This window comes from Bombina bombina, chromosome 12 (assembly GCF_027579735.1).
Source record: "Bombina bombina isolate aBomBom1 chromosome 12, aBomBom1.pri, whole genome shotgun sequence".
NCBI lineage: Eukaryota > Metazoa > Chordata > Amphibia > Anura > Bombinatoridae > Bombina > Bombina bombina.
In genome coordinates, this window is record NC_069510.1 from 157,316,641 (window position 1) to 157,341,594 (window position 24,954).

The window sequence follows — 24,954 nt, forward strand, 5'->3', positions numbered from 1 at the left end:
TAAGGAATGAAGCTGTGGACTCTCCCTATCTTAGGAAGGAAAACATAATTAATGCTTACCAGATAAATTAATTTCCTTCCAGATAGGGAGAGTCCACAGCCCCCACACGTTTTTTCGTGTCTTTGGGCGGTTCCCTATTATTTATTTTATTCTTCTGGCACCATTTATACCTTAATGTTTCTTCTACTTTTCCTTGTTCCCTCGGCAGAATGACTGGGGTAATGAGGAAGTGGGAGGGATATTTAAGCCTTTGGCTGGGGTGTCTGCCTCCTCCTGGTAGCCAGGGGTTGTATTTCCCAACAGTAAGGATTGAAGCCGTGGACTCTCCCTATCCTTAAGGAAAGGAATTTATCTGGTAAGCATAAATTGTTTTTATTTGAATCATGAAAGAAAAGGTTGGGTCCCTTTAATGAGTGTTATTTTTACACTAAAATATCCCTTTAAGATTTGGTATTTTCTTTAGAGTCTTCCCTTTGTCTCTCTGATCTGCACAATATTAGCGATGTTTATGCGCAGGTGACACAGGACTGATTCTCTTTTCTCAGATGCCTGAAGAACAGGCTTTCAGTGTCCTGGTCAAAATCATGTTCGATTATGGACTTCGGGAACTTTTCAAACAGAATTTTGAAGACCTGCACTGCAAGTTTTACCAGCTGGAGCGTCTGATGCAGGTGAGTGCAGAAACGAGAATTATCAAACAAATGAGTGGGATAATACGCAAACGCTCTGCTCAGTCATCTTTTGCCGACACTGCCACATATTAATAATTATATATACTTCTGTATGAATGCAATAGACCAGGGGATAACACATTATTAGACTGTGGAGCCGGCAAGAATATTGCTGGCAGACAAATGTGAGGAACCAGACATTTTTTTAAAGCCAGGTAAGGGCATTTGTTTATACATAACTACATATTGCAAACGTGTGAAACATGAGTAACATTTTAGGAACCTTGATTCCCAGGATTTGTTAAATTGTATTATAAAAGATTTAAAGGGACATGAAATCCACATTTTTTTATTTTTTGTGATTCAGACAGAGCATATACTTTTAAATAAGTTTCCAGTTTACTTAAATTATCAAATGTTCTTTGTTCTCTTCTGTGTTCAAGAAATACCTAGATAGGTCGCATAATAGCTGGAAATCGTGCTGCCATCTAGCACTCTTGTAAATGTATAACATGCTTGCAAATCCACTGCTATATAGTGTTGCATACACATTTTCAACAAAGGATACCAAGAGGACAAATAAGAATTGATAATAAAAATAAATTAGAAAAATTGCTGCTCTATCTGAATCATGAAAGAACAATTTGGGTTTCATGTACTTTTATATTCTTGTCATGAAGTGTAGAGTTGTGTTGAATCTCCCTTGTGGTATAAAGTCAAGTGAATCCTTGTGGTATAAAGTCAAGTGAATCCTTGTGGTATATAGTCAAGTGAATCCTTGTGGTATAAAGTCAAGTGAATCCTTGTGGTATAAAGTCAAGTGAATCCGTCTGGTATAAAGTCAAGTGAATCATTGTGGTATAAAGTCATGTGAATCCTTGTGGTATAAAGTCAAGTGAATTCTTGTGGTATAAAGTCAAGTGAATTATTGTGGTATAAAGTCAAGTGAATCCTTGTGGTATAAACTTTTAAAGTGAATCCTTGTGGTATATAGTCAAATGAATCCTTTTGGTATAAATTCAAGTGAATCCTTGTGGTATAAAGTGAATCCTTTTGGTATAAATTCAAGTGAATCCTTGTGGTATAAAGTCAAGTGAATCCTTGTGGTATAAAGTGAATCCTTGTGGTATAAAGTCAAGTGAATCCTTGTGGTATAAAGTCATGTGAATCCTTGTGGTATAAAGTGAATCCTTGTGGTATAAAGTCAAGTGAATCCTTGTGGTATAAAGTGAATCCTTGTGGTATAAAGTCATGTGAATAATTGTGGTATAAAGTGAATCCTTGTGGTATAAAGTCAAGTGAATCCTTATGCTATAAATTTATGTGAATCCTTGTGCTATAAAGTCATGTGAATCCTTTTGGTATAAATTCAAGTGAATCCTTGTGGTATAAAGTGAATCCTTGTGGTATAAAGCGAATCCTTGTGGTATATAGTCAAGCGAATCCTTGTGGTATATAGTCAAGTGAATCCTTGTGGTATAAAGTCAAGTTAATCCTTGTGGTATAAAGTCAAGTGAATCTTTGTGGTATAAAGTCAAACTAATCCTTGTGGTATAAATTGAATCCTTGTGGTATAAAGTGAATCCTTGGGGTATAAAGTCAAGTGAATCCTTGTGGTATAAAGTCATGTGAATCCTTGTGCTATAAATTTATGTGAATCCTTGTGCTATAAAGTCATGTGAATCCGTTTGGTATAAAGTCAAGTGAATCCTTGTGGTATAAATTTTTAAAGTGAATCCTTGTGGTATATAGTCAAGTGAATCCTTTTGGTATAAAGTCAAGTGAATCCTTGTGGTATAAAGCGAATACTTGTGGTATTTAGTCAAGCGAATCCTTGTGGTATTTAGTCAAGTGAATCCTTGTGGTATAAAGTCAAGTGAATCCTTGTGGTATAAAGTCAAGTGAATCCTTGTGGTATAAAGTGAATCCTTGTAGTATAAAGTGAATCCTTGTGGTATAAAGTCAAGTGAATCCTTGTGGTATAAAGTCAAGTGAATCCTTGTGGTATAAAGTGAATCCTTGTAGTATAAAGTGAATCCTTGTGGTATAAAGTCAAGTGAATCCTTGTGGTATAAAGTCAAGTGAATCCTTGTGGTATAAAGTCAAGTGAATCCTTGTGGTATATAGTCAAGTGAATCCTTGTGGTATAAAGTCAAGTGAATCCTTGTGGTATAAAGTCAAGTGAATCCGTCTGGTATAAAGTCAAGTGAATCATTGTGGTATAAAGTCATGTGAATCCTTGTGGTATAAAGTCAAGTGAATTCTTGTGGTATAAAGTCAAGTGAATTATTGTGGTATAAAGTCAAGTGAATCCTTGTGGTATAAACTTTTAAAGTGAATCCTTGTGGTATATAGTCAAATGAATCCTTTTGGTATAAATTCAAGTGAATCCTTGTGGTATAAAGTGAATCCTTTTGGTATAAATTCAAGTGAATCCTTGTGGTATAAAGTCAAGTGAATCCTTGTGGTATAAAGTGAATCCTTGTGGTATAAAGTCAAGTGAATCCTTGTGGTATAAAGTCATGTGAATCCTTGTGGTATAAAGTGAATCCTTGTGGTATAAAGTCAAGTGAATCCTTGTGGTATAAAGTGAATCCTTGTGGTATAAAGTCATGTGAATAATTGTGGTATAAAGTGAATCCTTGTGGTATAAAGTCAAGTGAATCCTTATGCTATAAATTTATGTGAATCCTTGTGCTATAAAGTCATGTGAATCCTTTTGGTATAAATTCAAGTGAATCCTTGTGGTATAAAGTGAATCCTTGTGGTATAAAGCGAATCCTTGTGGTATATAGTCAAGCGAATCCTTGTGGTATATAGTCAAGTGAATCCTTGTGGTATAAAGTCAAGTTAATCCTTGTGGTATAAAGTCAAGTGAATCTTTGTGGTATAAAGTCAAACTAATCCTTGTGGTATAAATTGAATCCTTGTGGTATAAAGTGAATCCTTGGGGTATAAAGTCAAGTGAATCCTTGTGGTATAAAGTCATGTGAATCCTTGTGCTATAAAGTCAAGTGAATCCTTGTGGTATAAATTTTTAAAGTGAATCCTTGTGGTATATAGTCAAGTGAATCCTTTTGGTATAAAGTCAAGTGAATCCTTGTGGTATAAAGCGAATACTTGTGGTATTTAGTCAAGCGAATCCTTGTGGTATTTAGTCAAGTGAATCCTTGTGGTATTTAGTCAAGTGAATCCTTGTGGTATAAAGTCAAGTGAATCCTTGTGGTATAAAGTCAAGTGAATCCTTGTAGTATAAAGTGAATCCTTGTGGTATAAAGTCAAGTGAATCCTTATGGTATAAAGTCAAGTGAATCCTTGTGGTATAAAGTCATGTAAATCCTTGTATAAAGTGAATCATTGTGGTATAATGTCATGTGAATCCTTGTGGTATAAAGTCATGTGAATCATTTTGGTATAAAGTTAAGTGAATCCTTGTGGTGTAAAGTGAATCCTTGTGGTATAAAGTGAATCCTTATGCTATAAAGTCATGTGAATCATTTTGGTATAAAGTCAAGTGAATCCTTGTGGTATATAGTCAAGTGAATCCTTGTGGTATAAAGTCATGTACATCCTTGTGGTATAAAGTGAATCCTTGTGGTATAAAGTCAAGTGAATCCTTGTGCTATAAAGTCATGTGAATCATTTTGGTATAAAGTCAAGTGAATCATTGTGGTATATAGTGAATCCTTGTGGTATAAACTTTTAAAGTGAATCCTTGGGGTATAAAGTCAAGTGAATCCTTGTGGTATAAAGTCAATCCTTGGGGTATAAAGTCATGTGAATCCTTGTGGTATAAAGTGAATCCTTGTGCCATAAAGTCAAGTGAATCCTTGTGGTATAAAGTCAAACTAATCCTTGTGGTATAAATTGAATCCTTGTGGTATAAAGTGAATCCTTGGGGTATAAAGTCAAGTGAATCCTTGTGGTATAAAGTCATGTGAATCCGTTTGGTATAAAGTCAAGTGAATCCTTGTGGTATAAAGCGAATACGTGTGGTATTTAGTCAAGCGAATCCTTGTAGTATTTAGTCAAGTGAATCCTTGTGGTATAAAGTCATGTGAATCCTTGTGCTATAAAGTCATGTGAATCCTTGTGCTATAAAGTCATGTGAATCCTTGTGCTATAAAGTGAATCATTGGGGTATAAAGTAATGTGAATCCTTGTGGTATAAAGTGAATCCTTGTGCTATAAAGTCATGTGAATCCTTGTGGTATAAAGTGAATCCTTGGGGTATAAAGTCATGTGAATCCTTGTGGTATAAAGTGAATCCTTGTGCTATAAAGTCATGTGAATCCTTATGCTATAAATTTATGTGAATCCTTGTGCTATAAAGTCATGTGAATCCTTTTGGTATAAAGTCAAGTGAATCCTTGTGGTATAAAGTGAATCTTTGTGGTATAAAGCGAATACGTGTGGTATTTAGTCAAGCGAATCCTTGTGGTATTTAGTCAAGCGAATCCTTGTGGTATTTAGTCAAGTGAATCCTTGTGGTATAAAGTCATGTGAATCCTTGTGCTATAAAGTCATGTGAATCCTTGTGCTATAAGTCATGTGAATCCTTTTGGTATAAAGTGAATCATTGGGGTATAAAGTAATGTGAATCCTTGTGGTATAAAGTGAATCCTTGTGCTATAAAGTCATGTGTATCCTTGTGGTATAAAGTGAATCCTTGGGGTATAAAGTCATGTGAATCCTTGTGGTATAAAGTGAATCCTTGTGCTATAAAGTCATGTGAATCCTTATGCTATAAATTTATGTGAATCCTTGTGCTATAAAGTCATGTAAATCCTTTTGGTATAAAGTCAAGTGAATCCTTGTGGTATAAAGTGAATCCTTGTGGTATAAAGTGAATCCTTGTGGTATAAAGCGAATCCTTGTGGTATATAGTCAAGCGAATCCTTGTGGTATAAAGTCAAGTGAATCCTTGTGGTATAAATTGAATCCTTGTGGTATGAAGTGAATCATTGTGGTATAAAGTCAAGTGAATCCTTGTGGTATAAAGTCATGTGAATCCTTGTGCTATAAAGTCATGTGAATGATTTTGGTATAAAGTCAAGTGAATAATTGTGGTATAAAGTCAAGTGAATCATTGTGGTATAAAGTGAATCCTTGTGGTATAAACTTTTAAAGTGAATCCTTGTGGTATAAAGTCAAGTGAATCATTGGGGTATAAAGTCATGTGAATCCTTGTGGTATAAAGTGAATCCTTGTGCTATAAAGTCAAGTGAATCCTTGTGGTATAAAGTCAAGTGAATCTTTGTGGTATAAAGTCAAACTAATCCTTGTGGTATAAATTGAATCCTTGTGGTATAAATTGAATCCTTGTGGTATAAAGTGAATCCTTAGGGTATAAAGTCAAGTGAATCCTTGTGGTATAAAGTCATGTGAATCCTTGTGCTATAAATTTATGTGAATCCTTGTGCTATAAAGTCATGTGAATCCGTTTGTTATAAAGTGAATCCTTGTGGTATAAAGTGAATCTTTGTGGTATAAAGCGAATCCTTGTGCTATAAAGTCATGTGAATCCTTGTGCTATAAGTCATGTGAATCCTTATGGTATAAAGTGAATCCTTGGGGTATAAAGTCATGTGAATCCTTGTGGTATAAAGTGAATCCTTGTGCTATAAAGTCATGTGAATCCTTGTGGTATAAAGTGAATCCTTGGGGTATAAAGTCATGTGAATCCTTGTGGTATAAAGTGAATCCTTGTGCTATAAAGTCATGTGAATCCTTATGCTATAAATTGATGTGAATCCTTGTGCTATAAAGTCATGTGAATCCTTTTGGTATAAAGTCAAGTGAATCCTTGTGGTATAAAGCGAATCCTTGTGGTATAAAGCGAATCCTTGTGGTATATAGTCAAGCGAATCCTTGTGGTATAAAGTCAAGTGAATCCTTGTGGTATAAAGTCAAACAAATCCTTGTGGTATAAATTGAATCCTTGTAGTATAAATTGAATCCTTGTGGTATAAAGTGAATCCTTGGGGTATAAAGTCAAGTGAATCCTTGGGGTATAAAGTCATGTGAATCCTTGTGCTATAAAGTCATGTGAATCCTTTTGGTATAAAGTCAAGTGAATCCTTGTGGTATAAAGCGAATCCTTGTGGTATATAGTCAAGCGAATCCTTGTGGTATAAAGTCAAGTGAATCCTTGTGGTATAAAGTCAAACAAATCCTTGTGGTATAAATTGAATCCTTGTAGTATAAATTGAATCCTTGTGGTATAAAGTGAATCCTTGGGGTATAAAGTCAAGTGAATCCTTGTGGTATAAAGTGAATCCTTGTGGTATAAAGTCATGTGAATCCTTGTGCTATAAAGTCAAGTGAATCCTTGTGCTATAAAGTCAAGTGAATCCTTGTGGTATAAAGTCATGTAAATCCTTCTTGTATAAAGTGAATCCTTGTGGTATAAAGTCAAGCAAATCCTTTTAGTATAAAGTGAATCCTTGTGCTATAAAGTCATGTGAATCCTTGTGCTATAAAGTCATGTGAATCCTTGTGCTATAAAGTCAAGTGAATCCTTGTGGTATAAAGTGAATCATTGTGCTTTAAAGTCATGTGAATCCTTTTGATATAAAGTCAAGTGAATCCTTGTGGTATAAAGGGAATCCTTGTGATATAAAGTCAAGTAAATCCTTGTGGTATAAAGGGAATCCTTGTGATATAAAGTCAAGTAAATCCTTGTGGTATAAAGTCATGTAAATCCTTGTGGTATAAAGTCATGTAAATCCTTGCGGCATAAAGGGAATCCTTGTGGTATAAAGGGAATCCTTGTGATATAAAGTCAAGTAAATCCTTGTGCTATAAAGTCAAGTGAATCCTTGTGGTATAAAGTCGAGTGAATCCTTGTGGTATAAAGTCGAGTGAATCCTTGTGGTATAAAGTCATGTGAATCCTTGTGGTATAAAGTCATGTGAATCCTTGTGCTAAAAAGTTATGTGAATCATTGTGGTATAAAATCATGTAAATTCTTGTGGTATAAAGTGAATCCTTGTGGTATAAAGTCATGTGAATCCTTGTGCTATAAAGTCAAGCAAATCCTTTTAGTATAAAGTGAATCCTTGTGCTATAAGTCATGTGAATCCTTTTGGTATAAAGTGAATCATTGGGGTATAAAGTCATGTGAATTCTTGTGGTATAAAGTGAATCCTTGTGCTATAAAGTCATGTGAATCCTTGTGGTATAAAGTGAATCCTTGTGCTATAAAGTCATGTGAATCCTTATGCTAAAAATTTATGTGAATCCTTGTGCTATAAAGTCATGTGAATCTTTTTGGTATAAAGTCAAGTGAATCCTTGTGGTATAAAGCGAATCCTTGTGGTATATAGTCAAGCGAATCCTTGTGGTATATAGTCAAGCGAATCCTTGTGGTATAAAGTCAAGTGAATCCTTGTGGTATAAAGTCAAATGAATTCTTGTGGTATAAATTGAATCCTTGTGGTATAAAGTGAATCCTTGGGGTATAAAGTCAAGTGAATCCTTGTGGTATAAAGTCATGTGAATCCTTGTGGTATAAAGTGAATCCTTGTGCTATAAAGTCATGTGAATCCTTTTGATATAAAGTCAAGTGAATCCTTGTGGTATAAAGTCAAATGAATCCTTGTGGTATAAATTGAATCCTTGTGGTATAAAGTGAATCATTGGGGTATAAAGTCAAGTGAATCCTTGTGGTATAAAGTCATGTGAATCCTTGTGGTATAAAGTGAATCCTTGTGCTATAAAGTCATGTGAATCCTTTTGATATAAAGTCAAGTGAATCATTGTGGTATAAAGTGAATCCTTGTGGTATAAACTTTTAAAGTGAATCCTTGTGGTATAAAGTCAAGTGAATCCTTGTGGTATAAAGTGAATCATTGGGGTATAAAGTCATGTGAATCCTTGTGGTATAAAGTGAATCCTTGTGCTATAAAGTCATGTGAATCCTTTTGATATAAAGTCAAGTGAATCATTGTGGTATAAAGTGAATCCTTGTGGTATAAACTTTTAAAGTGAATCCTTGTGGTATAAAGTCAAGTGAATCCTTGTGGTATAAAGTGAATCATTGGGGTATAAAGTCATGTGAATCCTTGTGGTATAAAGTGAATCCTTGTGCTATAAAGTCAAGTGAATCCTTGTGGTATAAAGTCAAGTGAATCTTTGTGGTATAAAGTCAAACTAATCCTTGTGGTATAAATTGAATCCTTTTGGTATAAAGTGAATCCTTAGGGTATAATGTCAAGTGAATCCTTGTGGTATAAAGTCATGTGAATCCTTGTGCTATAAATTTATGTGAATCCTTGTGCTATAAAGTCATGTGAATCCGTTTGTTATAAAGTGAATCCTTGTGGTATAAAGTGAATCTTTGTGGTATAAAGCGAATCCTTGTGGTATTTAGTCAAGTGAATCCTTGTGCTATAAAGTCATGTGAATCCTTGTGCTATAAAGTCATGTGAATCCTTGTGCTATAAGTCATGTGAATCCTTATGGTATAAAGTGAATCCTTGGGGTATAAAGTCATGTGAATCCTTGTGGTATAAAGTGAATCCTTGTGCTATAAAGTCATGTGAATCCTTGTGGTATAAAGTGAATCCTTGGGGTATAAAGTCATGTGAATCCTTGGGGTATAAAGTCATGTGAATCCTTGTGGTATAAAGTTAAGTGAATCCTTGTGGTATAAAGCGAATCCTTGTGGTATAAAGTGAATCCTTGTGGTATATAGTCAAGCGAATCCTTGTGGTATAAAGTCAAGCGAATCCTTGTGGTATAAAGTGAATCCTTGTGGTATATAGTCAAGCGAATCCTTGTGGTATAAAGTCAAGTGAATCCTTGTGGTTTAAAGTCAAACGAATCCTTGTGGTATAACTTGAATCCTTGTGGTATAAATTGAATCCTTGTGGTATAAATTGAATCCTTGTGGTATAAAGTGAATCCTTGGGGTATAAAGTCAAGTGAATCCTTGTGGTATAAAGTCATGTGAATCCTTGTGGTATAAAGTGAATCCTTGTGGTATAAAGTGAATCCTTGTGCTATAAAGTCATGTGAATCCTTGTGCTATAAATTTATGTGAATCCTTGTGCTATGTCATGTGAATCATTTTGGTATAAAGTCAAGTAAATAGTTGTGGTATAAAGTGAATCCTTGTGGTATAAAGTGAATCCTTGTGGTATAAAGTCAAGTGAATCCTTGTGGTATAACGTCATGTAAATCCTTGTATAAAGTGAATCCTTGTGGTATAAAGTGAATCCTTGTGGTATAAAGTCAAGTGAATCCTTGTGGTATAACGTCATGTAAATCCTTTTATAAAGTGAATCCTTGTGGTATAAAGTGAATCCTTGTGGTATAAAGTGAATCCTTATGCTATAAATTTATATGAATTCTTGTGCTATAAATTCATGTGAATCCTTTTGTTATAAAGTCAAGTGAATCCTTGTGGTATAAAGTGAATCCTTGTTGTATAAAGTGAATCCTTGTGGTATAAAGTTAAGTGAATCCTTGTGCTATAAAGTCAAGTGAATCCTTGTGGTATAAAGTCATGTAAATCCTTGTTGTATAAAGTGAATCCTTGTGGTATAAAGTCATGTGAATCCTTGTGCTATAAAGTCAAGCAAATCCTTTTAGTATAAAGTGAATCCTTGTGCTATAAAGTCACATGAATCCTTTTGATATAAAGTCAAGTGAATCCTTGTGGTATAAAGGGAATCCTTGTGATATAAAGTCAAGTAAATCCTTGTGGTATAAAGTCATGTAAATCCTTGTGGTATAAAGTCATGTAAATCCTTGCGGTATAAAGGGAATCCTTGTGGTATAAAGGGAATCCTTGTGATATAAAGTCAAGTAAATCCTTGTGCTATAAAGTCGAGTGAATCCTTGTGGTATAAAGTCGAGTGAATCCTTGTGGTATAAAGTCGAGTGAATCCTTGTGGTATAAAGTCATGTGAATCCTTGTGCTAAAAAGTTATGTGAATCCTTGTGCTATAAAGTCATGTGAATCATTGTGGTATAAAGTCATGTAAATTCTTGTGGTATAAAGTGAATCCTTGTGGTATAAAGTCATGTGAATCCTTGTGCTATAAAGTCTTGTGAATCCTTGTGCTATAAAGTCATGTAAATACTTGTGGTATAAGGTGAATCCTTGTGATATAAAGTCAAGTAAATCCTTGTGCTATAAAGTCGAGTGAATCCTTGTGGTATAAAGTCGAGTGAATCCTTGTGGTATAAAGTCGAGTGAAACCTTGTGGTATAAAGTCATGTGAATCCTTGTGCTAAAAAGTTATGTGAATCCTTGTGCTATAAAGTCATGTGAATCATTGTGGTATAAAGTCATGTAAATTCTTGTGGTATAAAGTGAATCCTTGTGGTATAAAGTCATGTGAATCCTTGTGCTATAAAGTCAAATAAATCCTTTTAGTATAAAGTGAATCCTTGTGCTATAAGTCATGTGAATCCTTTTGGTATAAAGTGAATCATTGGGGTATAAAGTCATGTGAATCCTTGTGGTATAAAGTGAATCCTTGTGCTATAAAGTCATGTGAATCCTTGTGGTATAAAGTGAATCCTTGGGGTATAAAGTCATGTGAATCCTTGTGGTATAAAGTGAATCCTTTTGCTATAAAGTCATGTGAATCCTTATGCTATAAATTTATGTGAATCCTTGTGCTATAAAGTCATGTGAATCCTTTTGGTATAAAGTCAAGTGAATCCTTGTGGTATAAAGTGAATCCTTGTGGTATAAAGCGAATCCTTGTGGTATATAGTCAAGCGAATCCTTGTGGTATAAAGTCAAGTGAATCCTTGTGGTATAAAGTCAAACGAATCCTTGTGGTATAAATTGAATCCTTGTGGTATAAAGTGAATCCTTGGGGTATAAAGTCAAGTGTATCCTTGTGGTATAAAGGCATGTGAATCCGTGTGCTGTAAAGTGAATCCTTGTGCTATAAAGTCATGTGAATCCTTGTGCTATAAAGTCATGTGAATGATTTTGGTATAAAGTCAAGTGAATCATTGTGGTATAAAGTCAAGTGAATCATTTTGGTATAAAGTGAATCCTTGTGGTATAAACTTTTAAAGTGAATCCTTGTGGTATAAAGTCAAGTGAATCCTTGTGGTATAAAGTGAATCATTGGGGTATAAAGTCATGTGAATCCTTGTGGTATAAAGTGAATCCTTGTGCTATAAAGTCATGTGAATCCTTTTGATATAAAGTCAAGTGAATCATTGTGGTATAAAGTGAATCCTTGTGGTATAAAGTCAAGTGAATCCTTGTGGTATAAAGTGAATCATTGGGGTATAAAGTCATGTGAATCCTTGTGGTATAAAGTGAATCCTTGTGCTATAAAGTCATGTGAATCCTTTTGATATAAAGTCAAGTGAATCATTGTGGTATAAAGTGAATCGTTGTGGTATAAACTTTTAAAGTGAATCCTTGTGGTATAAAGTCAAGTGAATCCTTGTGGTATAAAGTGAATCATTGGGGTATAAAGTCATGTGAATCCTTGTGGTATAAAGTGAATCCTTGTGCTATAAAGTCATGTGAATCCTTTTGATATAAAGTCAAGTGAATCATTGTGGTATAAAGTGAATCCTTGTGGTATAAAGTCAAGTGAATCCTTGTGGTATAAAGTGAATCATTGGGGTATAAAGTCATGTGAATCCTTGTGGTATAAAGTGAATCCTTGTGCTATAAAGTCATGTGAATCCTTTTGATATAAAGTCAAGTGAATTATTGTGGTATAAAGTGAATCGTTGTGGTATAAACTTTTAAAGTGAATCCTTGTGGTATAAAGTCAAGTGAATCCTTGTGGTATAAAGTGAATCATTGGGGTATAAAGTCATGTGAATCCTTGTGGTATAAAGTGAATCCTTCTGCTATAAAGTCAAGTGAATCCTTGTGGTATAAAGTCAAGTGAATCTTTGTGGTATAAAGTCAAACTAATCCTTGTGGTATAAATTGAATCCTTGTGGTATAAAGTGAGTCCTTAGGGTATAAAGTCAAGTGAATCCTTGTGGTATAAAGTCATGTGAATCCTTGTGCTATAAATTTATGTGAATCCTTGTGCTATAAAGTCATGTGAATCCGTTTGTTATAAAGTGAATCCTTGTGGTATAAAGTGAATCTTTGTGGTATAAAGCGAATCCTTGTGGTATTTAGTCAAGTGAATCCTTGTGCTATAAAGTCATGTGAATCCTTGTGCTATAAAGTCATGTGAATCCTTGTGCTATAAGTCATGTGAATCCTTATGGTATAAAGTGAATCCTTGGGGTATAAAGTCATGTGAATCCTTGTGGTATAAAGTGAATCCTTGTGCTATAAAGTCATGTGAATCCTTGTGGTATAAAGTGAATCCTTGGGGTATAAAGTCATGTGAATCCTTGTGGTATAAAGTGAATCCTTGTGCTATAAAGTCATGTGAATCCTTTTGGTATAAAGTCAAGTGAATCCTTGTGGTATAAAGCGAATCCTTGTGGTATAAAGCGAATCCTTGTGGTATATAGTCAAGCGAATCCTTGTGGTATAAAGTCAAGTGAATCCTTGTGGTTTAAAGTCAAACGAATCCTTGTGGTATAAATTGAATCCTTGTGGTATAAATTGAATCCTTGTGGTATAAAGTGAATCCTTGGGGTATAAAGTCAAGTGAATCCTTGTGGTATAAAGTCATGTGAATCCTTGTGGTATAAAGTGAATCCTTGTGCTATAAAGTCATGTGAATCCTTGTGCTATAAATTTATGTGAATCCTTGTGCTATGTCATGTGAATCATTTTGGTATAAAGTCAAGTAAATAGTTGTGGTATAAAGTGAATCCTTGTGGTATAAAGTCATGTAAATCCTTGTATAAAGTGAATCCTTGTGGTATAAAGTGAATCCTTGTGGTATAAAGTCAAGTGAATCCTTGTGGTATAACGTCATGTACATCCTTTTATAAAGTGAATCCTTGTGGTATAAAGTGAATCCTTGTGGTATAAAGTGAATCCTTATGCTATAAATTTATATGAATTCTTGTGCTATAAATTCATGTGAATCCTTTTGTTATAAAGTCAAGTGAATCCTTGTGGTATAAAGTGAATCCTTGTTGTATAAAGTGAATCCTTGTGGTATATAGTCAAGTGGTTCCTTGTGGTATAAAGTTAAGTGAATCCTTGTGCTATAAAGTCAAGTGAATCCTTGTGGTATAAAGTCATGTAAATCCTTGTTGTATAAAGTGAATCCTTGTGGTATAAAGTCATGTGAATCCTTGTGCTATAAAGTCAAGCAAATCCTTTTAGTATAAAGTGAATCCTTGTGCTATAAAGTCAAGTGAATCCTTGTGGTATAAAGTGAATCCTTGTGCTATAAAGTCACATGAATCCTTTTGATATAAAGTCAAGTGAATCCTTGTGGTATAAAGGGAATCCTTGTGATATAAAGTCAAGTAAATCCTTGTGGTATAAAGTCATGTAAATCCTTGTGGTATAAAGTCATGTAAATCCTTGCGGTATAAAGGGAATCCTTGTGGTATAAAGGGAATCCTTGTGATATAAAGTCAAGTAAATCCTTGTGCTATAAAGTCGAGTGAATCCTTGTGGTATAAAGTCGAGTGAATCCTTGTGGTATAAAGTCATGTGAATCCTTGTGCTAAAAAGTCATGTGAATCATTGTGGTATAAAGTCATGTAAATTCTTGTGGTATAAAGTGAATCCTTGTGGTATAAAGTCATGTGAATCCTTGTGCTATAAAGTCAAATAAATCCTTTTAGTATAACGTGAATCCTTGTGCTATAAGTCATGTGAATCCTTTTGGTATAAAGTGAATCATTGGGGTATAAAGTCATGTGAATCCTTGTGGTATAAAGTGAATCCTTGTGCTATAAAGTCATGTGAATCCTTGTGGTATAAAGTGAATCCTTGGGGTATAAAGTCATGTGAATCCTTGTGGTATAAAGTGAATCCTTGTGCTATAAAGTCATGTGAATCCTTGTGGTATAAAGTGAATCCTTGGGGTATAAAGTCATGTGAATCCTTGTGGTATAAAGTGAATCCTTTTGCTATAAAGTCATGTGAATCCTTATGCTATAAATTTATGTGAATCCTTGTGCTATAAAGTCATGTGAATCCTTTTGGTATAAAGTCAAGTGAATCCTTGTGGTATAAAGTGAATCCTTGTGGTATAAAGCGAATCCTTGTGGTATATAGTCAAGCGAATCCTTGTGGTATAAAGTCAAGTGAATCCTTGTGGTATAAAGACAAACGAATCCTTGTGGTATAAATTGAATCCTTGTGGTATAAAGTGAATCCTTGGGGTATAAAGTCAAGTGTATCCTTGTGGTATAAAGTCATGTGAATCCGTGTGCTGTAAAGTGAATCCTTGTGCTATAAAGTCATGTGAATCCTTGTGCTATAAAGTCATGTGAATGATTTTGGTATAAAGTCAAGTGAATCATTGTGGTATAAAGTCAAGTGAATCATTGTGGTATAAAGTGAATCCTTGTGGTATAAACTTTTAAAGTGAATCCTTGTGGTATAAAGTGAATCATTGGGGTATAAAGTCATGTGAATCCTTGTGGTATAAAGTGAATCCTTGTGCTATAAAGTCAAGTGAATCCTTGTGCTATAAAGTCAAGTGAATCCTTGTGCTATAAAGTCAAGTGAATCTTTGTGGTATAAAGTCAAACTAATCCTTGTGGTATAAATTGAATCCTTGTGGTATAAATTGAATCCTTGTGGTATAAAGTGAATCCTTAGGGTATAAAGTCAAGTGAATCCTTGTGGTATAAAGTCATGTGAATCCTTGTGCTATAAATTTATGTGAATCCTTGTGCTATAAAGTCATGTGAATCCTTGTGGTATAAAGTGAATCCTTGTGGTATAAAGTGAATCTTTGTGGTATAAAGCGAATCCTTGTGGTATTTAGTCAAGCGAATCCTTGTGGTATTTAGTCAAGTGAATCCTTGTGCTATAAAGTCATGTGAATCCTTGTGCTATAAAGTCATGTGAATCATTGTGCTATAAGTCATGTGAATCCTTATGGTATAAAGTGAATCCTTGGGGTATAAAGTCATGTGAATCCTTGTGGTATAAAGTGAATCCTTGTGCTATAAAGTCATGTGAATCCTTGGGGTATAAAGTCATGTGAATCCTTGTGGTATAAAGTGAATCCTTGTGCTATAAAGTCATGTGAATCCTTATGCTATAAATTTATGTGAATCCTTGTGCTATAAAGTCATATTAATCCTTTTGGTATAAAGTCAAGTGAATCCTTGTGGTATAAAGTTAATCCTTGTGGTATAAAGCGAATCCTTGTGGTATATAGTCAAGCAAATCCTTGTGGTATAAAGTCAAGTGAATCCTTGTGGTATAAAGTCCAACGAATCCTTGTGGTATAAATTGAATCCTTGTGGTATAAATTGAATCCTTGTGGTATAAATTGAATCCTTGTGGTATAAAGTGAATCCTTGGGGTATAAAGTCAAGTGAATCCTTGTGGTATAAAGTCATGTGAATCCTTGTGGTATAAAGTGAATCCTTGTGCTATAAAGTCATGTGAATCCTTGTGCTATGTCATGTGAATCATTTTGGTATAAAGTCAAGTGAATAGTTGTGGTATAAAGTGAATCCTTGTGGTATATAGTCAAGCAAATCCTTGTGGTATAAAGTGAATCCTTGTGGTATAAAGTCTTGTGAATCCTTGTGGTATAACGTCATGTAAATCCTTTTATAAAGTGAATCCTTGTGGTATAAAGTGAATCCTTGTGGTATAAAGTGAATCCTTGTGGTATAAAGTGAATCCTTATGCTATAAATTTATATGAATTCTTGTGCTATAAATTCATGTGAATCCTTTTGTTATAAAGTCAAGTGAATCCTTGTGGTATAAAGTGAATCCTTGTGGTATATAGTCAAGTGAATCCTTGTGGTATAAAGTCATGTAAATCCTTGTGGTATAAAGTGAATCCTTGTGCTCTTAAGTCAAGTGAATCCTTGTGCTCTTAAGTCATGTGAATCCTTGTGCTATAAAGTCAAGTGAATTCTTGTGCTATAAAGTCAAGTGAATCCTTGTGCTATAAAGTCAAGTGAATCCTTGTGGTATAAAGTCATGTAAATCCTTGTGGTATAAAGTGAATCCTTGTGGTATAAAGTCATGTGAATCCTTGTGCTATAAAGTCAAGCAAATCCTTTTAGTATAAAGTGAATCCTTGTGCTATAAAGTCATGTGAATCCTTGTGCTATAAAGTCAAGTGAATCCTTGTGGTATAAAGTGAATCCTTGTGCTATAAAGTCATGTGAATCCTTTTGATATAAAGTCTAGTGAATCCTTGTGGTATAAAGGGAATCCTTGTGATATAAAGTCAAGTAAATCCTTGTGGTATAAAGTCATGTAAATCCTTGTGGTATAAAGTCATGTAAATCCTTGCAGTATAAAGGGAATCCTTGTGGTATAAAGGGAATCCTTGTGATATAAAGTCAAGTAAATCCTTGTGCTATAAAGTCAAGTGAATCCTTGTGGTATAAAGTCAAGTGAATCCTTGTGGTATAAAGTCGAGTGAATCCTTGTGGTATAAAGTCGAGTGAATCCTTGTGGTATAAAGTCGAGTGAATCCTTGTGGTATAAAGTCCAACGAATCCTTGTGGTATAAATTGAATCCTTGTGGTATAAAGTGAATCCTTGGGGTATAAAGTCAAGTGAATCCTTGTGGTATAAAGTCATGTGAATCCTTGTGGTATAAAGTGAATCCTTGTGCTATAAAGTCATGTGAATCCTTGTGCTATAAATTTATGTGAATCCTTGTGCTATGTCATGTGAATCATTTTGGTATAAAGTCAAGTAAATAGTTGTGGTATAAAGTGAATCCTTGTGGTATAAAGTGAATCCTTGTGGTATAAAGTCATGTAAATCCTTGTATAAAGTGAATCCTTGTGGTATAAAGTGAATCCTTGTGGTATAAAGTCAAGTGAATCCTTGTGGTATAACGTCATGTACATCCTTTTATAAAGTGAATCCTTGTGGTATAAAGTGAATCCTTGTGGTATAAAGTGAATCCTTATGCTATAAATTTATATGAATTCTTGTGCTATAAATTCATGTGAATCCTTTTGTTATAAAGTCAAGTGAATCCTTGTGGTATAAAGTGAATCCTTGTTGTATAAAGTGAATCCTTGTGGTATATAGTCAAGTGGTTCCTTGTGGTATAAAGTTAAGTGAATCCTTGTGCTATAAAGTCAAGTGAATCCTTGTGGTATAAAGTCATGTAAATCCTTGTTGTATAAAGTGAATCCTTGTGGTATAAAGTCATGTGAATCCTTGTGCTATAAAGTCAAGCAAATCCTTTTAGTATAAAGTGAATCCTTGTGCTATAAAGTCAAGTGAATCCTTGTGGTATAAAGTGAATCCTTGTGCTATAAAGTCACATGAATCCTTTTGATATAAAGTCAAGTGAATCCTTGTGGTATAAAGGGAATCCTTGTGATATAAAGTCAAGTAAATCCTTGTGGTATAAAGTCATGTAAATCCTTGTGGTATAAAGTCATGTAAATCCTTGCGGTATAAAGGGAATCCTTGTGGTATAAAGGGAATCCTTGTGATATAAAGTCAAGTAAATCCTTGTGCTATAAAGTCGAGTGAATCCTTGTGGTATAAAGTCGAGTGAATCCTTGTGGTATAAAGTCATGTGAATCCTTGTGCTAAAAAGTCATGTGAATCATTGTGGTATAAAGTCATGTAAATTCTTGTGGTATAAAGTGAATCCTTGTGGTATAAAGTCATGTGAATCCTTGTGCTATAAAGTCAAATAAATCCTTTTAGTATAACGTGAATCCTTGTGCTATAAGTCATGTGAATCCTTTTGGTATAAAGTGAATCATTGGGGTATAAAGTCATGTGAATCCTTGTGGTATAAAGTGAATCCTTGTGCTATAAAGTCATGTGAATCCTTGTGGTATAAAGTGAATCCTTGGGGTATAAAGTCATGTGAATCCTTGTGGTATAAAGTGAATCCTTGTGCTATAAAGTCATGTGAATCCTTGTGGTATAAAGTGAATCCTTGGGGTATAAAGTCATGTGAATCCTTGTGGTATAAAGTGAATCCTTTTGCTATAAAGTCATGTGAATCCTTATGCTATAAATTTATGTGAATCCTTGTGCTATAAAGTCATGTGAATCCTTTTGGTATAAAGTCAAGTGAATCCTTGTGGTATAAAGTGAATCCTTGTGGTATAAAGCGAATCCTTGTGGTATATAGTCAAGCGAATCCTTGTGGTATAAAGTCAAGTGAATCCTTGTGGTATAAAGACAAACGAATCCTTGTGGTATAAATTGAATCCTTGTGGTATAAAGTGAATCCTTGGGGTATAAAGTCAAGTGTATCCTTGTGGTATAAAGTCATGTGAATCCGTGTGCTGTAAAGTGAATCCTTGTGCTATAAAGTCATGTGAATCCTTGTGCTATAAAGTCATGTGAATGATTTTGGTATAAAGTCAAGTGAATCATTGTGGTATAAAGTCAAGTGAATCATTGTGGTATAAAGTGAATCCTTGTGGTATAAACTTTTAAAGTGAATCCTTGTGGTATAAAGTGAATCATTGGGGTATAAAGTCATGTGAATCCTTGTGGTATAAAGTGAATCCTTGTGCTATAAAGTCAAGTGAATCCTTGTGCTATAAAGTCAAGTGAATCCTTGTGCTATAAAGTCAAGTGAATCTTTGTGGTATAAAGTCAAACTAATCCTTGTGGTATAAATTGAATCCTTGTGGTATAAATTGAATCCTTGTGGTATAAAGTGAATCCTTAGGGTATAAAGTCAAGTGAATCCTTGTGGTATAAAGTCATGTGAATCCTTGTGCTATAAATTTATGTGAATCCTTGTGCTATAAAGTCATGTGAATCCTTGTGGTATAAAGTGAATCCTTGTGGTATAAAGTGAATCTTTGTGGTATAAAGCGAATCCTTGTGGTATTTAGTCAAGCGAATCCTTGTGGTATTTAGTCAAGTGAATCCTTGTGCTATAAAGTCATGTGAATCCTTGTGCTATAAAGTCATGTGAATCATTGTGCTATAAGTCATGTGAATCCTTATGGTATAAAGTGAATCCTTGGGGTATAAAGTCATGTGAATCCTTGTGGTATAAAGTGAATCCTTGTGCTATAAAGTCATGTGAATCCTTGGGGTATAAAGTCATGTGAATCCTTGTGGTATAAAGTGAATCCTTGTGCTATAAAGTCATGTGAATCCTTATGCTATAAATTTATGTGAATCCTTGTGCTATAAAGTCATATTAATCCTTTTGGTATAAAGTCAAGTGAATCCTTGTGGTATAAAGTTAATCCTTGTGGTATAAAGCGAATCCTTGTGGTATATAGTCAAGCAAATCCTTGTGGTATAAAGTCAAGTGAATCCTTGTGGTATAAAGTCCAACGAATCCTTGTGGTATAAATTGAATCCTTGTGGTATAAATTGAATCCTTGTGGTATAAATTGAATCCTTGTGGTATAAAGTGAATCCTTGGGGTATAAAGTCAAGTGAATCCTTGTGGTATAAAGTCATGTGAATCCTTGTGGTATAAAGTGAATCCTTGTGCTATAAAGTCATGTGAATCCTTGTGCTATGTCATGTGAATCATTTTGGTATAAAGTCAAGTGAATAGTTGTGGTATAAAGTGAATCCTTGTGGTATATAGTCAAGCAAATCCTTGTGGTATAAAGTGAATCCTTGTGGTATAAAGTCTTGTGAATCCTTGTGGTATAACGTCATGTAAATCCTTTTATAAAGTGAATCCTTGTGGTATAAAGTGAATCCTTGTGGTATAAAGTGAATCCTTGTGGTATAAAGTGAATCCTTATGCTATAAATTTATATGAATTCTTGTGCTATAAATTCATGTGAATCCTTTTGTTATAAAGTCAAGTGAATCCTTGTGGTATAAAGTGAATCCTTGTAGTATAAAGTGAATCCTTGTGGTATATAGTCAAGTGAATCCTTGTGGTATAAAGTCATGTAAATCCTTGTGGTATAAAGTGAATCCTTGTGCTCTTAAGTCAAGTGAATCCTTGTGCTCTTAAGTCATGTGAATCCTTGTGCTATAAAGTCAAGTGAATTCTTGTGCTATAAAGTCAAGTGAATCCTTGTGCTATAAAGTCAAGTGAATCCTTGTGGTATAAAGTCATGTAAATCCTTGTGGTATAAAGTGAATCCTTGTGGTATAAAGTCATGTGAATCCTTGTGCTATAAAGTCAAGCAAATCCTTTTAGTATAAAGTGAATCCTTGTGCTATAAAGTCATGTGAATCCTTGTGCTATAAAGTCAAGTGAATCCTTGTGGTATAAAGTGAATCCTTGTGCTATAAAGTCATGTGAATCCTTTTGATATAAAGTCTAGTGAATCCTTGTGGTATAAAGGGAATCCTTGTGATATAAAGTCAAGTAAATCCTTGTGGTATAAAGTCATGTAAATCCTTGTGGTATAAAGTCATGTAAATCCTTGCAGTATAAAGGGAATCCTTGTGGTATAAAGGGAATCCTTGTGATATAAAGTCAAGTAAATCCTTGTGCTATAAAGTCAAGTGAATCCTTGTGGTATAAAGTCAAGTGAATCCTTGTGGTATAAAGTCGAGTGAATCCTTGTGGTATAAAGTCGAGTGAATCCTTGTGGTATAAAGTCGAGTGAATCCTTGTGGTATAAAGTGAATCCTTGTGGTATAAAGTCAAGTGAATCATTGTGGTATAAAGTCATGTAAATCCTTGTATAAAGTGAATCCTTGTGGTATAAAGTGAATCCTTGTGGTATAAAGTCAAGTGAATCCTTGTGGTATAACGTCATGTAAATCCTTTTATAAAGTGAATCCTTGTGGTATAAAGTGAATCCTTGTGGTATAAAGTGAATCCTTATGCTATAAATTTATATGAATTCTTGTGCTATAAATTCATGTGAATCCTTTTGTTATAAAGTCAAGTGAATCCTTGTGGTATAAAGTGAATCCTTGTAGTATAAAGTGAATCCTTGTGGTATATAGTCAAGTGGTTCCTTGTGGTATAAAGTTAAGTGAATCCTTGTGGTATAAAGTCATGTAAATCCTTGTGGTATAAAGTGAATCCTTGTGGTATAAAGTGAATCCTTGTGGTATAAAGTCAAGTGAATCCTTGTGCTCTTAAGTCATGTGAATCCTTGTGCTATAAAGTCAAGTGAATCCTTGTGCTATAAAGTCATGTAAATCCTTGTTGTATAAAGTGAATCCTTGTGGTATAAAGTCATGTGAATCCTTGTGCTATAAAGTCAAGCAAATCCTTTTAGTATAAAGTGAATCCTTGTGCTATAAAGTCATGTGAATCCTTGTGCTATAAAGTCAAGTGAATCCTTGTGGTATAAAGTGAATCCTTGTGCTATAAAGTCATGTGAATCCTTTTGATATAAAGTCTAGTGAATCCTTGTGGTATAAAGGGAATCCTTGTGATATAAAGTCAAGTAAATCCTTGTGGTATAAAGTCATGTAAATCCTTGTGGTATAAAGTCATGTAAATCCTTGCAGTATAAAGGGAATCCTTGTGGTATAAAGGGAATCCTTGTGGTATAAAGGGAATCCTTGTGATATAAAGTCAAGTAAATCCTTGTGCTATAAAGTCAAGTGAATCCTTGTGGTATAAAGTCGAGTGAATCCTTGTGGTATAAAGTCGAGTGAATCCTTGTGGTATAAAGTCATGTGAATCCTTGTGCTAAAAAGTCATGTGAATCCTTGTGCTATAAAGTCATGTGAATCATTGTGGTATAAAGTCATGTAAATTATTGTGGTATAAAGTGAATCCTTGTGGTATAAAGTCATGTGAATCCTTGTGCTATAAAGTCAAGCAAATCCTTTTAGTATAAAGTGAATCCTTGTGCTATAAAGTCATGTGAATCCTTGTGCTATAAAGTCAAGTGAATCCTTGTGGTATAAAGTGAATCCTTGTGCTATAAAGTCATGTGAATCCTTTTGATATAAAGTAAATTGAATCCTTGTGGTATAAAGGGAATCCTTGTGCTATAAAGTCATGTGAATCCTTGTGCTATAAAGTCATGTGAATCCTTGTGCTATAAAGTCATGTGAATCCTTGTGCTATAAAGTCAAGTGAATCCTTGTGGTGTAAAGACATGTAAATCCTTGTGGTATAAAGTGAAACCTTGTGGTATAAAGTGAATCCTTGTGCTATAAAGTCATGTGAATCCTTGTGCTATAAAGTCATGTAAATACTTGTGGTATAAGGTGAATCCTTGTGCTATAAAGTCATGTGAATCCTTGTGCTATAAAGTCATGTGAATCCTTTTGGTATAAAGTCAAGTGAATCCTTGTGGTTTATGGTTAATCCACAGCTCGGCTACATGTTATATTGTAAACGGTATCTGTAAGACCACTGTGGTCCCCAGTGCCCTACTCACAACTAGTGATGAACTCACAGCTTCCTATTTTGGTCTTCTTGTATATTGTGCTTATTAATATTATCTAACCAATCACTGCTCACATATCCCTGATCTCACTTCAGTATTAAACTTTTATGATTTAGTCAGACCATGCAATTTTAAGAGGTTTTACTAGTATTATCAAATATGCTTAGTTCTCTTGGTATCCTTTGTTGAAAAGCATACCTAGGTAGGCTCAGGAGCAGCAATACACTATTGAGAGCTAGTGCATTGCAGCTCTGGGACTGACTTTAACTTTGAGGTAGAATACAATCCTTAAGAAACATTTATCTAATGATTTTTTCACAAAGTTCACCATTAGAATCTATGAGTATATTTGTCAATCATTTGAAAGGCTTTTTTAAGGGATTGTGATAGACCTCTATGTGTTTAATCCCTTCACATTAAATCCTCCAACACATTACAGCATTGTCTTTTCTCTGTAATGCAGAAAAACAGACCAGCCCATGCACTGGGACTTTTACGATTTTAAGAGATTTATCAATAAATAAAATGTGTGTTTTTTAAGGATGTTGAGAGTCCACAAGATCATTAGATGTGGGCTATTCATTCTATGGCCACCAGGAGGAGGCAAACCAGCCCCAACATTGTAAAGCTTTGAACTTCCCTTCTATCTTATCTCGTATCACAGACACTCAGTTTCATTTTTGCCTCTGTAGGAGTAGGTTGATCTTTTAAATTATTGTTATCTGCTTGTCATTTGATTCGAGACCCATGTGTCCCCTCAGATTGCTTCTTCCTGGATAGAGAGGATTGAAGGCATCAGCCGGACATTGTATATCGTTCCCCATGTGAAATGTGCGTTTATCTGCCAATCCCCTGTGTCTGTGTGCTGCTCCTGGGATAGATCCTTAGAATTTTACTTTCATTTCATATGTGCCCTTCTACTGAATGCAGACTGCTTTATTGCAGTGCCGGTTAGTGGACGGTGGCATGGAGGTAAATGCATATTTTCACTGCCTTCTACTGCCGAGTGTCAGGATAGGAAAAGTCCAGAGCCAGACCCCAATGCTAGAATTAGGTTATTACACCCTAGCACTGTGAGTATAAACCAGGACCTGACCCCACGACAGCTTCAGTATAATAAGTACTCACTGAAATAAGGTGGGAGTTGGCTCAGCAGGATCAGGCGATGAAACTTCAAGCAGATAGGAATTATCCAAGAGAGTCGTCAGACCAGCAATGTCCGGCAACGTGTAATCAGGCAGTTTGGGGTTAACCAGTAGAATAGTCAAGCAAACAAAGTCCAGCAACGTGTAATCAGGCAGTTAGGGGGTTAACCAGTAGAATAGTCAAGCAAGCAAAGTCCAGCAACGAGTTATCAGGCAGGTAGAGGTTAACCAGTAGAATAGTCAAGCAAGCCAAGTTCCAGCAACGTGTAATCAGGCAGTTATGGGTTAACCAGTAGAATAATCAGAGAAGCCAAGTTCCAGCAACGTGTAATCAGGCAGTTAGGGGTTAACCAGTAGAATAGTCAAGCAAGCAAAGTCCAGCAACGAGTTATCAGGCAGGTAGAGGTTAACCAGTAGAATAATCAAGCAAGCCAAGTTCCAGCAACGTGTAATCAGGCAGTTATGGGTTAACCAGTAGAATAATCAGATAAGAAAAGTTCCAGCAACGTGTAATCAGGCAGTTAGGGGTTAACCAGTAGAATAATCAGATAAGCCAAGTTCCAGCAACATGTAATCAGGCAGATAGGGGTTAACCAGTAGAATAGTCAGATAAGCCAAGTTCCAGCAACGTGTAATCAGGCAGATAGGGGTTAACCAGTAGAATAGTCAGATAAGCCAAGTTCCAGCAACGTGTAATCAGGCAGTTAGGGGTTAACCAGTAGAATAGTCAAGCAAGCAAAGTCCATCAACGTGTAATCGGGCAGATAGGGGTTAACCAGT

General features: G+C 34.9%; 1 protein-coding gene across 1 annotated transcript in view; it reads left to right on the plus strand.

The window, feature by feature from the left end:
- Window positions 1-24,954, plus strand: part of RABGAP1 (RAB GTPase activating protein 1) — an 831,375-nt gene that overhangs the window by 681,281 nt on the left and 125,140 nt on the right. Inside the window, exon 14 of the mRNA XM_053696166.1 lies at window positions 546-671. Within this exon, the coding sequence (XP_053552141.1) occupies window positions 546-671 (126 nt within the window). The remainder of the gene's footprint in view (window positions 1-545; window positions 672-24,954) is intronic.